The sequence below is a fragment of the Salvelinus namaycush genome, chromosome 1 (assembly GCF_016432855.1).
Source record: "Salvelinus namaycush isolate Seneca chromosome 1, SaNama_1.0, whole genome shotgun sequence".
NCBI lineage: Eukaryota > Metazoa > Chordata > Actinopteri > Salmoniformes > Salmonidae > Salvelinus > Salvelinus namaycush.
In genome coordinates this window covers 5,276,733-5,291,542 of record NC_052307.1, presented here as the reverse complement: position 1 = coordinate 5,291,542, position 14,810 = coordinate 5,276,733, and the positions used below count along the sequence as shown (strand labels likewise).

The 14,810-nt window shown below is 46.1% G+C and overlaps 1 protein-coding gene across 1 annotated transcript in view; it reads right to left on the bottom strand.

Annotated features, from left to right (window-relative positions):
* Positions 1 to 1,110, bottom strand: part of ier3 (immediate early response 3) — a 1,276-nt gene extending 166 nt beyond the window's left edge. The window contains exon 1 of the mRNA XM_038976808.1: positions 1 to 1,110. This exon is cut by the window's left edge and continues 166 nt beyond it. Coding sequence (XP_038832736.1) covers positions 410 to 1,033 — 624 coding nt within the window. The 5' untranslated portion in view covers positions 1,034 to 1,110 and the 3' untranslated portion in view covers positions 1 to 409.
* Between the last annotated feature and the right edge of the window lie 13,700 nt (positions 1,111 to 14,810).

The following is a 14,810-nucleotide window of genomic DNA, read 5'->3' as shown; positions in this document are numbered from 1 at the left end:
AGTATTACAAATATCACTTCAATATTGTAGGCCTATACGTTTTGGCCTTGCAGGCTACGAACATGTGAGAGGGTGTGAAGTTTGACTTCTACAGTACATCATTACAAATGTGAACCTAAAATATATAATTCAAGTTTTTCTATATTCAAGTTTGAGTCCAGTATTGTAACAGTCAGTTCTTCAAAATTGTCCCATTAGTAACATGTTCTTTTGTTCGCTTCACTCTCCAAATACAGCAGCTAATGTAGGCTACTCTGATGAGGCTTCAGCGAGCAACCTAGTGAATCAGCTCCGGGCATGTCAGCGCCCAGGTCCGAGGCAGCTCGACACCTTTCTCGAAACCAAAAGCCATTGAACCAGGCTCCGTCTTAATGTCAAGTCATTAGCTGGAAAAAACAGTTCAGTTCTTTCAATTCTCGGATCCCAGTCTGTGATAAACTGCCGGGTAGAGGAAGGCTACGACGTAGCCGTTCCTTGTGCTCTGCCTGTGCATGCGATTCATCTCGCCATCCCAGCAGGGACACGTCGTATTGACCAGCTTGCTCCAGATGTTGTCACTCTGCTCACCAACAAGTTGATCTTGATGGTTGACAGAAGAGAGCTCGGTGGAGACATCGTCTGTGAGTTGACGCGCCTGTTCCTCTGCTGACTGGAATGGTAGTACCTTGTAATGCGCATAGGACGCCTCCTCGTTTACCTCGACGGCAAGGCTCTCGGCGCTGATCGGTGTCTCGATGCAAGCATCCTCGGTGTAGATCTGCAGGAACAGTACCAGGCACAGAGCAACGAGCCAGCGCTTGGCAGCGCTCTTCTCGGCAGGTGGAAGGTATTTCCGGACATTGGCTGGGTACTGTACCCGAGTGTTCTTCCTTCGCTGGCGCACTGCTGTATAGCGCTGTGGCTCTTGAGCTGGGATCCGCTCAAATGTGAAGATTTCTGGCTCTTTGCTTCGCGGCATCGCCCTGTAAGCGAACTGTCCTTGATAATTATTTGTCGGAATTGACAATACCAAACTATTTGATCGTGTATACATCTTTCTTGTTCTTTCGAGTTCTCTTCTCGTGTAGTAGTAATTCGTTGAATGATTTTTCTACCCGTGGCGCACAGGTTTATATAGCCTATTCTAGTTTTAACTACTTTATAGATACGCCCATACGGATAGAAGCCACACCCAAAGTGTGAGCCACTGCTCTCACATTGCTCAAGGAGAAAAGTACAATTTAAATTGTTTTCTGTATTTTAATATTGTATATACCTATAGTTCGTGTTGTTCACTCCAAAAACATGCCATGCGTAATTATTTCAAGTCAGCAAATATTATCAATAGCTACGTGTAGATGTCTTTTTTTTTTAGGTCCCATAATTTGTGTTGATAAAGGTTTTTTAAATGTAGCTATATTTGATCAAGCAAATGGACAGCGATGGACAGTAACCACGGTGAGAGCAATATAATAGGCGAATGGTAATGACAATAACAGACTTATAGCAACAACAACCACAACAATAATAACATTAATAATAATACAATTGCTATTGAATGACCTGTAAAATATGTAATTACGACCACACACAACTTTGTTTAATAATGGAGAATTCACGTCTGATGTGTTTACATCCTCCACACACTAATTCATAGAATCCCCTATAAAACAACAAGAAGGTTCTGGATGAAACCAAAACGGGTTTTGACTCTTACTTCATATATGGCATCCCCTTTAAGGTTCTATATACAATAGTGATTGAAATGTGCTTTAATTAATAAGGTAAGAAAATGGGGACTTGGACACAGTGCAACTCAGTATTGGCAACTCAACTGAAGTAGACAGCTAATCTGCCCTGCTGCTCTAATACATTCCCGTGTCTCTCATTCAGAACACAATGTGTATGATAGGGGTTTGGACTCTAGAAAATATTCACAAAATGTTATTTTACTATGTCAGACTGTAAGTAGCTACACTCTTCACTGTGAGTACACCCTTCACTGTGAGTACACCCTTCACTGTGAGTACACCCTTCACTTTAATCACTCTATCTGAATAAGTATGCTAAAGTTAGTTACACTGTGCAAACATGGAGAAACCAACTTTTTTTTTTATACAGGCACATGTTTTTTCAGCCCTAAAAGTTTTTCTAGCTGAATAATGTTGTAGCTAATTAAGAAGATAAGGACCCGTTGAAAGACCAGCATGCTCTGCAGTGTAGACCTCCTTGGCTGTCCAGACGATTTCAAGATCATTTTGAGTGAATAACAATTTCAAAGCTGGATTGAGTAGTTCAGTACAAAAGGCAAGTTGATACATTTCAGGGGGAAGTTACCCATAGACGCTGATCTTGGGTCAGTTTTGCATTTCCCCCACTAATGGCAGGCTGATCTCACACGGTAGACTAGACGTAACATATTAAGCAAAATAGTATGTCTATGTGTCAGGGGAGAAGCTCCAGGTGGTATCTGATTTTAAGTACCTTGGCATCATACTTGATTCCAACCTCTCTTTTAAAAAGCAGGTGAAAAAGGTCATTCAAATAACCAAATTCAACCTAGCTCATTTCCGATTTATACGAAATTGTTTGACTACAGAGGTAGCAAAACTGTACTTCAAATCTATGATACTCCCCCACTTAACATATTGCTTGACTAGTTCGGCCCAAGCTTGCTGTACCACATTAAAACCCATTCAGTCTGTCTACAAACAGGCTCTCAAAGTGCTTGATAGGAAGCCCAATAGCCATCATCACTGCTACATCCTCAGAAAGCATGAGCTCCTGAGTTGGGAAAATCTTGCGCAATACACCAACGCATGTCTTGTATTCAAGATCCTAAATGGCCCCTCCCCCTCCACTCAACAGAAAACCCAAACATATGGCAGCAGATCCACAAGGTCTGCCATGAGAGGTGACTGTATAGTTCCCTTTAGGAAAAGCACCTTTAGTAAATCCGCTTTCTCTGTGAGAGCTTCCCATGTCTGGAATACACTGCCATCTGACACACATAACTGCACCACCTATCACACTTTCACAAAAAACATGAAGACATGGCTAAAGGTCAATCAGCTTTGTGAACATAATCCCTAGCTGTGTATTGCCGCTTTCCATGTTGTCTGTTGTCTGTAGCTTGTGAGGTGTGGAAACACTTTGTTGCTTTTATGGATTTTGTCTTGTTGCTTTTTGTCCTATGTTGCTCTGTCTGCATGCTACGTCTTGCTTGTCCTATGTTGCTCTGTCTGTATTCTATGTCTTGCTTGTTCTATGTTGCTCTGTCTGCATGCTACGTCTTGCTTGTCCTATGTTGCTCTGTCTGTATGCTACGTCTTGCTTGTCCTATGTTGCTCTGTCTGTATGCTACGTCTTGCTTGTCCTATGTTGCTCTGTCTGTATGCTATGTCTTGCTTGTCCTATGTTTCTCTGTCTGTATGCTATGTCTTGCTTGTTCTATGTTTCTCTGTCTGTATGCTACGTCTTGCTTGTTCTATGTTTCTCTGTCTGCATGCTACGTCTTGCTTGTTCTATGTTGCTCTGTCTGTATGCTATGTCTTGCTTGTCCTATGTTTCTCTGTCTGTATGCTATGTCTTGCTTGTCCTATGTTGCTCTGCGTGTGCTCACTGCTCATTGATTGTCTGTATTGTAATTGTTTTTAATAACCTGCCCAGGGACTGTGGTTGAAAATTAGCCGGTTGGTTAAACCGTTAAACCGTAAAACGTTTACTGAAACGTTGATTAATGTGCGCTGCCTGTAAAAATAAAAAATAAACTCAAACTCAAAAATCCGGGACACTCAAATTATTATGATATGTTACGTTTGGTATGGTTAATCACAACAAATTGGAATTCGTAACATTTCATATGTATTGCAAATACGTAACTTATCGTACGAATTGCAATTCGTAACATATCATACGAATTGTAATTTGTAACATGCCTTAAGAAATCGGGTTATGGATGGCCACAAATCAATACATAACAAACCAAACGGAGGATATCAACCTAATTTGAGTGTCCCGTATTTTAGTTTGCCATGTTACGTCTACTCCTGAGTCCAGGTTGCTAATGGTCAAGGTTAGGATCGGGGGAGGGGAAGCTGATCCTGGAAACTTCACCCCCGGAGCTCTGCTTTAGCAGTAGGAACAGAGCACAAGTCAAACTAGACAAGCATTCATGAAGAGGAGAAAGTAACTGTGACAGCTGAGATAAATAAGAGAAAGGAAAACTAAATATACCTCCTCAAATAAAGAAGCTATTATTCAATGTAGTAATTAGTGTGCGTTACAACACATTTCCACATATTACAGTAAGAGTTAGTGGAATCACTCACTCAGCCCCTCCTCTGACATCATCAGCTCCGTCTGATAGGAGGTGAGAAAGTAGGAAGTGTCTGGAAGCTGTGTTTCTCACAGTCTGTCTGTCACTCCATTTTCGGGTATTGAACAGCAGGAATAGGAATGCCAGGGGTGAAACCAAGGGAATGGCATTCTTGGCTGAGGTGTGAGATATTTACACTGAGACTTGTCGAACGTTCACAAGGCATGCGTCAGCACTTTAAAATAACACACATCACACACACACCACGGCATATACACATGGTTGTGAACCATGTCTGTCGGCCCAATGGTTGGCAAACCCAGGCTCAGGCGTGATACTGTTGACTTTACATAGACTCATCACTGACTGGCCATTCTACAGTACTTTGCTAAATATGGAAACTCAACTTGTTCAATATTCTGAAATGGTGTCCAGCCCCCCAGCCCTCCATCTTACACATGATGTCCTCTTGTCCAGCCCCCCAGCCCTCCATCTTACACATGATGTTCTCTTGTCCAGCCACCCAGCCCTCCATCTTACACATGATGTCCTCTTGTCCAGCCACCCAGCCCTCCATCTTACACATGATGTTCTCTTGTCCAGCCACCCAGCCCTCCATCTTACACATGATGTTCTCTTGTCCAGCCACCCAGCCCTCCATCTTACACATGATGTCCTCTTGTCCAGCCACCCAGCCCTCCATCTTACACATGATGTCCTCTTGTCCAGCCACCCAGCCCTCCATCTTACACATGATGTTCTCTTGTCCAGCCACCCAGCCCTCCATCTTACACATGATGTTCTCTTGTCCAGCCACCCAGCCCTCCATCTTACACATGATGTTCTCTTGTCCAGCCACCCAGCCCTCCATCTTACACATGATGTTCTCTTGTCCAGCCGTCCAGCCCTCCATCTTACACATGATGTCCTCTTGTCCAGCCACCCAGCCCTCCATATTACACATGATGTCCTCTTGCCCAGCCGTCCAGCCCTCCATCTTACACATGATGTCCTCTTGTCCAGCCACCCAGCCCTCCATCTTACACATGATGTCCTCTTGTCCAGCCACCCAGCCCTCCATCTTACACATGATGTTCTCTTGTCCAGCCGTCCAGCCCTCCATCTTACACATGATGTCCTCTTGTCCAGCCCCCCAGCCCACCATCTTACACATGATGTCCTCTTGTCCAGCCACCCAGCCCTCCATCTTACACATGATGTTCTCTTGTCCAGCCACCCAGCCCTCCATCTTACACATGATGTTCTCTTGTCCAGCCCCCCATCCCTCCATCTTACACATGATGTCCTCTTGTCCAGCCCCCCAGCCCACCATCTTACACATGATGTCCTCTTGTCCAGCCACCCAGCCCTCCATCTTACACATGATGTCCTCTTGTCCAGCCACCCAGCCCTCCATCTTACACATAATGTCCTCTTGTCCAGCCACCCAGCCCACCATCTTACACATGATGTCCTCTTGTCCAGCCACCCAGCCCTCCATCTTACACATGATGTCCTCTTGTCCAGCCGTCCAGCCCTCCATCTTACACATGATGTCCTCTTGTCCAGCCACCCAGCCCACCATCTTACACATGATGTCCTCTTGTCCAGCCACCCAGCCCTCCATCTTACACATGATGTCCTCTTGTCCAGCCACCCAGCCCTCCATCTTACACATGATGTCCTCTTGTCCAGCCACCCAGCCCTCCATCTTACACATGATGTCCTCTTGTCCAGCCACCCAGCCCTCCATCTTACACATAATGTCCTCTTGTCCAGCCACCCAGCCCTCCATCTTACACATGATGTCCTCTTGTCCAGCCACCCAGCCCTCCATCTTACACATAATGTCCTCTTGTCCAGCCCCCCAGCCCTCCATCTTACACATGATGTCCTCTTGTCCAGCCACCCAGCCCTCCATCTTACACATAATGTCCTCTTGTCCAGCCCCCCAGCCCTCCATCTTACACATGATGTCCTCTTGTCCAGCCCCCCAGCCCTCCATCTTACACATAATGTCCTCTTGTCCAGCCACCCAGCCCTCCATCTTACACATGATGTCCTCTTGTCCAGCCACCCAGCCCTCCATCTTACACATGATGTCCTCTTGTCCAGCCCCCCATCCCTCCATCTTACACATGATGTCCTCTTGTCCAGCCCCCCATCCCTCCATCTTACACATGATGTCCTCTTGTCCAGCCACCCAGCCCTCCATCTTACACATGATGTCCTCTTGTCCAGCCCCCCAGCCCTCCATCTTACACATGATGTCCTCTTGTCCAGCCACCCAGCCCTCCATCTTACACATGATGTTCTCTTGTCCAGCCACCCAGCCCTCCATCTTACACATGATGTCCTCTTGTCCAGCCCCCCAGCCCTCCATCTTACACATGATGTCCTCTTGTCCAGCCACCCAGCCCTCCATCTTACACATGATGTTCTCTTGTCCAGCCACCCAGCCCTCCATCTTACACATAATGTCCTCTTGTCCAGCCACCCAGCCCTCCATCTTACACATGATGTTCTCTTGTCCAGCCACCCAGCCCTCCATCTTACACATGATGTCCTCTTGTCCAGCCCCCCAGCCCTCCATCTTACACATGATGTCCTCTTGTCCAGCCACCCAGCCCTCCATCTTACACATGATGTTCTCTTGTCCAGCCACCCAGCCCTCCATCTTACACATGATGTCCTCTTGTCCAGCCACCCAGCCCTCCATCTTACACATGATGTTCTCTTGTCCAGCCACCCAGCCCTCCATCTTACACATAATGTCCTCTTGTCCAGCCACCCAGCCCTCCATCTTACACATGATGTCCTCTTGTCCAGCCACCCAGCCCTCCATCTTACACATGATGTCCTCTTGTCCAGCCACCCAGCCCTCCATATTACACATGATGTCCTCTTGTCCAGCCACCCAGCCCTCCATCTTACACATGATGTCCTCTTGTCCAGCCCCCCAGCCCTCCATCTTCCACATGATGTCCTCTTGTCCAGCCACCCAGCCCTCCATCTTACACATGATGTTCTCTCAACCTATAAGTCGTGACAAAAGTAAGACCTTTACTTGTTGTCATATAGTTTCAATGTTATTAGATTTTTACAAGGCCTCCACTACAAAGCCGTCGTCAGAAACCATCTGTTTGATGTATTGTTGACTGTTTTTTTTTACACTGAAATGGCCTGACAGAGAGACTTTGGCCGGCTAATGCACACGCATTGGCCAATGTCAATAGATTGGCTTTGACAAGTCACACCAATGAAATCACTGCCAGGAATCCCAGTGGTTATGGGTGGATATGGGTCATTGTTGTGAGATAATGACTGGGATTGGCTGAGTGCCATGACAACCAGAGTACGTGCACTGTAGCAGTGAACCCCCTCATTTCCCCACTGCAGTAAAATCCACTATGACCAGGGGGCAGCACTAGGCAGAATATCTCAGTTAAACACAAATGTTCCATGTAGAAAGTCCACTTGACAAACCCAAACAAGCAGTTTAAAATATTCAACAGTCACGACCTTCTTTGGCCTTCACTTCTTCTTGTATCCTGTCTCATTCAACTGCATTGACAGGAGCAGAGAGGAGCAGAGAGGAGCATAGAGTAACCATCAGGAACAGAGAGGAACCATCAGGAGCAGAGAGGACTATCAGGAACAGAGAGGAACCATCAGGAACAGAGAGGAACCATCAGGAGCAGAGAGGACTATCAGGAACAGAGAGGAACCATCAGGAGCAGAGAGGACTATCAGGAACAGAGAGGAACCATCAGGAACAGAGAGGAACCACCAGGAGCAGAGAGGAACAGAGAGGAACCATCAGGAACAGAGAGGAACCATCAGGAACAGAGAGGAACCACCAGGAACAGAGAGGAACCATCAGGAACAGAGAGGAACCATCAGGAGCAGAGAGGAACAGAGAGGAACCATCAGGAACAGAGAGGAACCATCAGGAACAGAGAGGCACCATCAGGAGCAGAGAGGAACAGAGAGGAACCATCAGGAGCAGAGAGGGACCATCAGGAGCAGAGAGGAGCAGAGAGGAGCAGAGAGTAACTCTCAGGAACAGAGAGGAACCATCAGGAACAGAGAGGAACCATCAGGAGCAGAAAGGAACAGAGAGGAACCATCAGGAGCAGAGAGGAACAGAGAGGAACCATCAGGAACAGAGAGGAACCATCAGGAGCAGAGAGGAACAGAGAGGAACCATCAGGAGCAGAGAGGAACAGAGAGGAACCATCAGGAACAGAGAGGAACCATCAGGAACAGAGAGGAACCATCAGGAACAGAGTGAAACCATCAGGAACAGAGAGGAACCATCAGGAGCAGAGAGGAGCAGAGAGGAACCATCAGGAGCAGAGAGGGACCATCAGGAGCAGAGAGGAGCAGAGAGGAGCAGAGAGTAACTCTCAGGAACAGAGAGGAACCATCAGGAACAGAGAGGAACCATCAGGAGCAGAGAGGAACTGAGAGGAACCATCAGGAACAGAGAGGAACCATCAGGAGCAGAGAGGAACAGAGAGGAACCATCAGGAGCAGAGAGAAACAGAGAGGAACCATCAGGAACAGAGAGGAACCATCAGGAGCAGAGAGGAGCAGAGAGGAACCATCAGGAGCAGAGAGGGACCATCAGAAGCAGAGAGGGACCATCAGGAGCAGAGAGTAACCATCAGGAGCAGAGAGGAACCATCAGGAGCAGAGAGGAACAGAGAGGAACCATCAGGAGCAGAGAGGAGCAGAGAGGAACCATCAGGAGCAGAGAGGAACCATCAGGATCAGAAAAGCACCATTAGTACTGCATGGTTTCGTTTAGTCATACACTACATTGACAAACTATATGGGCACTTGCTCGTTTAACATCTAATTTCAAAATCATGGGCATTAATATGGAGTTGGTCCCCCCTTTGCTGCTATAACAGCCCTCCACTCTTCTGGGAAGGCTTTCCACTCGCTTTCATTCAGCCACAAGAGCATTTGTGAGATCGAGCACTGATGTCGGGCGATTAGGCCTGGCTCACAGTCGGAGTTGCAATTTATCCCAAAGGTGTTCGATGGGGTTGAGGTAAGGGCTCTGTGCAGGCCAGTCAAGTTCTTCCACACCGATCTCGATAAACCATTTCTGTATGTACCTCGCTTTTAGCACGGGGGCATTGTCATGCTGTAACAGGAAAGGGTCTTCCCCAAACTGTTGCCACAAAGTTGGAAGCACAGAATCATCTGGAATGTCATTGTATGATGTAGCGTTAAGATTTACATTCACTATTCCTCATCCACCAAACTTTACAGTTGGCACTATGCATTCTGTCATTGTTCTCCTGGCATCCGCCAAACCCAGATTCTGCCGTCGGACTGCCAGATGGTGAAGCGTGATTCATCACTCCAGGGAACACGTTTCCACGGCTCCAGAGTCCAATGGCGGCGAGCTTTACACCACTCCAGCTGACGCTTGGCGTTGCGCATGGATGATCTTAGGCTTTTGTACGGCTGCTCGGCCATGGAAACCCATTTCATGAAGCTGCCGGCGAACAGTTCTTATGCTGACGTTGCTTCCAGAGACAGTTTGGAACTCGGTGGTGAGTGTTGCGATGGAGGACAGACGATTTTTACGCACTACGCATTTCAGCACACACTGGTCCTGTTCTGTGAGCTTGTGTGGCCTACCACTTCGCGGGTGAGCCGCTGTTGCTCCTAGATGTTTCCACATCACAAAAACAGCACTTACAGTTGACCGGGGCAGCTCTAGCAGGGCAGCAATTTAAACTAACTTGTTGGAAAGGTGGCATCATATGACGGTGCCACGTTGAAAGTCACTAAGCTCTTCAGTAAGGCCATTCTACTGCCAATGTTTGTCTATGGAGATTGCATGGCTTTGGGCTTGATTTTATAAACCTGTCAGCAACGGGTGTGGCTGAAATAATCCACTGATTTGAAGGATCCACATACTTTTGTATCTACAGTGCCTTCAGAAAGTATTCGTACCCTTTGACTTATTCCACAATTTGTTGTGTTACAGCCTGAATTCAAAATGGATTAAATAGATGTTTTTTCTCACCCATCTTTTTTCCTCCAGACGTGACACTTGGCAGGTTGAGAGAATGCCAAGAGTGTACAAAGCTGTCAACAAAGGCAAAGGTTGATCCAGTAGTTCATGGAGGGTAGTGTTGACCCAGTAGTTCATGGAGGGTAGTGTTGACCCAGTAGTTCATGGAGGGTAGTGTTGACCCAGTAGTTCATGGAGGGTAGTGTTGACCCAGTAGTTCATGGAGGGTAGTGTTGACCCAGTAGTTCATGGAGGGTAGTGTTGACCCAGTAGTTCATGGAGGGTAGTGTTGACCCAGTAGTTCATGGAGGGTAGTGTTGACCCGGTAGTTCATGGAGGGTAGTGTTGACCCAGTAGTTCATGGAGGGTAGTGTTGACCCAGTAGTTCATGGAGGGTAGTGTTGATATGTACTTTACAGTGTGTTTCTGTCTAGTATTAGCCATACTACAAGCTTGTTGTGAGCTAAAAATGAGTTTGAAAACACAACCCACACACCGCCTCCCGAAAACAAGCTCCTCCAGTGAAATGGCAAACACACAAGCAACAGACTTGATCACACATGCACCGGTATAAAGAGAGAAGACGTAGGACTTCCTAACTGTAAGGATCCTGGCTGCTCCTGTAAGGACCAGGAAATCACCAACTCACAAGTTAGTGCTGTGGATACAAGCAGCATGCAGGACAGTAAGTCAGAACACCGGTCGAAGATGCTTGGGAGAGATAGTGGTAGGAGCATTGGCTTACCCGTGGAACAAGACTTGTGTTGTTTTACATTTTTTGCAAGGTACTGCATTGGGGTCATTGCAGAAACTGATTGGCTATCGGGAACATACCAGATGGGCTGGTCCATCTGTATCCCAGTGACCCTGTCTACATTGGGGTTGTTGAGCAGAATGATCAGTGTCCAGGATACAGGGTGTCTGTCCTATCAGGACCCAAACTGTTGGAATGGTATACGGGGTGTCTGTCCTATCAGTGTCCAGGATACAGGGTGTCTGTCTTATCAGTGTCCAGGATACAGGGTGTCTGTCCTATCAGGACCCAAACTGTTGGAATGGTATACGGGGTGTCTGTCCTATCAGTGTCCAGGATACAGGGTGTCTGTCCTATCAGAACCCAAACTGTTGGAATGGTATACAGGGTGTCTGTCCTATCAGTGTCCAGGATACAGGGTGTCTGTCCTATCAGTGTCCAGGATACAGGGTGTCTGTCCTATCAGAACCCAAACTGTTGGAATGGTATACAGGGTGTCTGTCCTATCAGTGTCCAGGATACAGGGTGTCTGTCCTATCAGTGTCCTGGATACAGGGTGTCTGTCCTATTAGTGTCCAGGATACAGGGTGTCTGTCCTATCAGTGTCCAGGATACAGGGTGTCTGTCCTATCAGGACCCAAACTGTTGGAATGGTATACAGGGTGTCTGTCCTATTAGTGTCCAGGATACAGGGTGTCTGTCCTATCAGTGTCCAGGATACAGGGTGTCTGTTCTATCAGGACCCAAACTGTTGGAATGGTATACAGGGTGTCTGTCCTATCAGTGTCCTGGATACAGGGTGTCTTTCCTATTAGTGTCCAGGATACAGGGTGTCTGTCCTATCAGTGTCCAGGATACAGGGTGTCTGTCTTATCAGGACCCAAACTGTTGGAATGGTATACAGGGTGTCTGTCCTATCAGTGTCCAGGATACAGGGTGTCTGTCCTATCAGGACCCAAACTGTTGGAATGGTATACGGGGTGTCTGTCCTATCAGTGTCCAGGATACAGGATGTCTGTCATATCAGAACCCAAACTGTTGGAATGGTATACAGGGTGTCTGTCCTATCAGTGTCCAGAATACAGGGTGTCTGTCCTATCAGTGTCCAGAATACCGGGTGTCTGTCCTATCAGAACCCAAACTGTTGGAATGGTATACAGAGTGTCTGTCCTATCAGGACCCAAACTGTTGGAATGGTATACAGGGTGTCTGTCCTATCAGGACCCAAACTGTTGGAATGGTATGCAGGGTGTCTGTCCTATCAGTGTCCAGAATACAGGGTGGCTGTCCTATCAGAACCCAAACTGTTGGAATGGTATACAGAGTGTCTGTCCTATCAGAACCCAAACTGTTGGAATGGTATACAGAGTGTCTGTCCTATCAGAACCCAAACTGTTGGAATGGTATACAGGGTGTCTGTCCTATCAGGACCCAAACTGTTGGTATGGTATGCAGGGTGTCTGTCCTATCAGAACCCAAACTATTGGAATGGTATGCAGGGTGTCTGTCCTATCAGTGTCCAGAATACAGGGTGGCTGTCCTATCAGAACCCAAACTGTTGGAATGGTATACAGAGTGTCTGTCCTATCAGGACCCAAACTGTTGGAATGGTATGCAGGGTGTCTGTCCTATCAGAACCCAAACTATTGGAATGGTATTCAGGGTGCTTAGTCATCATAATAAGCTGGCATAGCTCCAATATCTTGAAATAACCCCATCTATATTTAGCCGTCGTGGTTATTTCAGTTCTTTCAACAAATTGTTTTCATAAGGACCTAGCGCAACCAAAGATACAGGATGTTTTCTCAAGGCTATGATGATCAACTTTGACCTTCGAGCAACAATAAAGAGGACGTCACTGCTCAACGTTTGACTGACAGGCGTGACGTTTAGCTGCTGTTAACCATAGTCAAGTCCACAAAGGTACTCGTTTTTATACCTACGCACCTGCATACCTAGACATAAAGACATGTTGGCCTTACAGTATGTAGCTTCCGTCTCAGTCTTTTCCTCCTAAAATTCCATTGTTACCTGGGACTGCAGTGTCTTATTTCAGTGTCTTATTTCAATGTCTTATTTCAGTGTCTTTTGTCACCAATTTGATTGATTCGAGCTGCACTGAGACGCAGTCATCGTTGGTCCTGCAGTCATCCCAATGCTACAGGTGAAGGTACACCGTTGCCATGGAGTAAATACACAAACAATGTCCTGAGCCATGAAGTAGATGACTGAGATGTTAACGATGACGGTAATGTTAACCCTAGCCTTTACAGTGACAGAGGAACACACTCGTATTGTGAACCAGATCATTATAATATTTCATTTAGAACTACGGTTGAAAAAACTCCTACTTCCCAAGATTCCTGGAATCAAGGTGGAATCGGCAGGTAATCCAGAATCCCTCCAACCAGGATTTCTGGGGGGAAAAAGTATTTTTGCAACCCTATTTAGAACAGTACACCTGTTGAGAGGATTACTGTGCAATGACAAGTGAGAGAGGAGCCCTCGCAGGCAATGTCACAGACCCGATGTCAGAGTCACTGAGGGTGGGGTGTGTGACACTCTGTCTGACAGGAAGGTTGACATATTAGGACAAGAGTTAAAAGATTGTGTCATGCTTGTAAAGGTGACCTAGTGTCTTAGTGTATATATTATGTGTAAACACAATGACCTCATCGATGCCGCTTGTATTTGCAGTGTGATTAGTGTACAGTGTGGGTGGGTGGGTGATCCTGGCTCGTTGTGCAGGGTGTGTTGAAAGAGTCATACTGTATGAGCTCAGGTAGTTCTCAGGTTGTTGCGCAAAGGTGTGTGGAGTACTGATTAATACTGGTTGGTACTGGTTGGTCCCATACTGAAAAGTAACATATGTGTATTACTTATATGTTTTATAGGTACATATATGTCGCGTATACAGTACCAGTCAATAGTTTGGACACACCTACTCATTCCAGGATTTTTCTTTATTTGTACTATTTTCTACATTGTAGAATAATAGTGAAGACATCAAAACTATGAAATAACACATATGGAATCATGTAGTAACCAAAAAAGTGTTACCAAATCTACAATATATTTCTTCAAAGTAGCCACCCTTTGCCTTGATGACAGCTTTGCACACTCTTGGCATTCTCTCAACCAGCTTCATGTGGTAGATACCAGGAATGCATTCCAATTAACAGGTGTGCCTTGTTTTAAATAGTGGAATTTCTTTCCTTCTTAATGCGTTTGAGCCAATCATTTGTGTTGTGACAAGTTAGGGTTGGTATACAGAAGATAGCCCTATTTGGTAAAAAACCAAGTCCATATTATGGCAAGAACAGCTAAAAATAAGCAAAGAGAAACGACAGTACATCATTACTTTAAGACATGAAGGTCAGTCAATACGAAAAAAGTCAAGAACATTGAACGTTTCTTCAAGTGCAGTCACAAAAACCATCAAGCGCTATGATGACACTGGCTCTCATGAGGACCGAAACAGGAAAGGAAGACACCGAGTTACCTCTGCTGCAGAAGATAAGGTCATTAGAGTTACCAGCCTCAGAAATTGCAGCCCAAATGAATGCTTCACAGAGTTCAAGTAACAGACACATCTCAACATCAACTGTTCAGAGGAGACTGCTTGAATAAAACCTTCATTTATAAAAAATATATGTACAGTTGAACTCGGAAGTTTACATACACTTAGGTTGGAGTCATTAAAACTCATTTTTCAACCA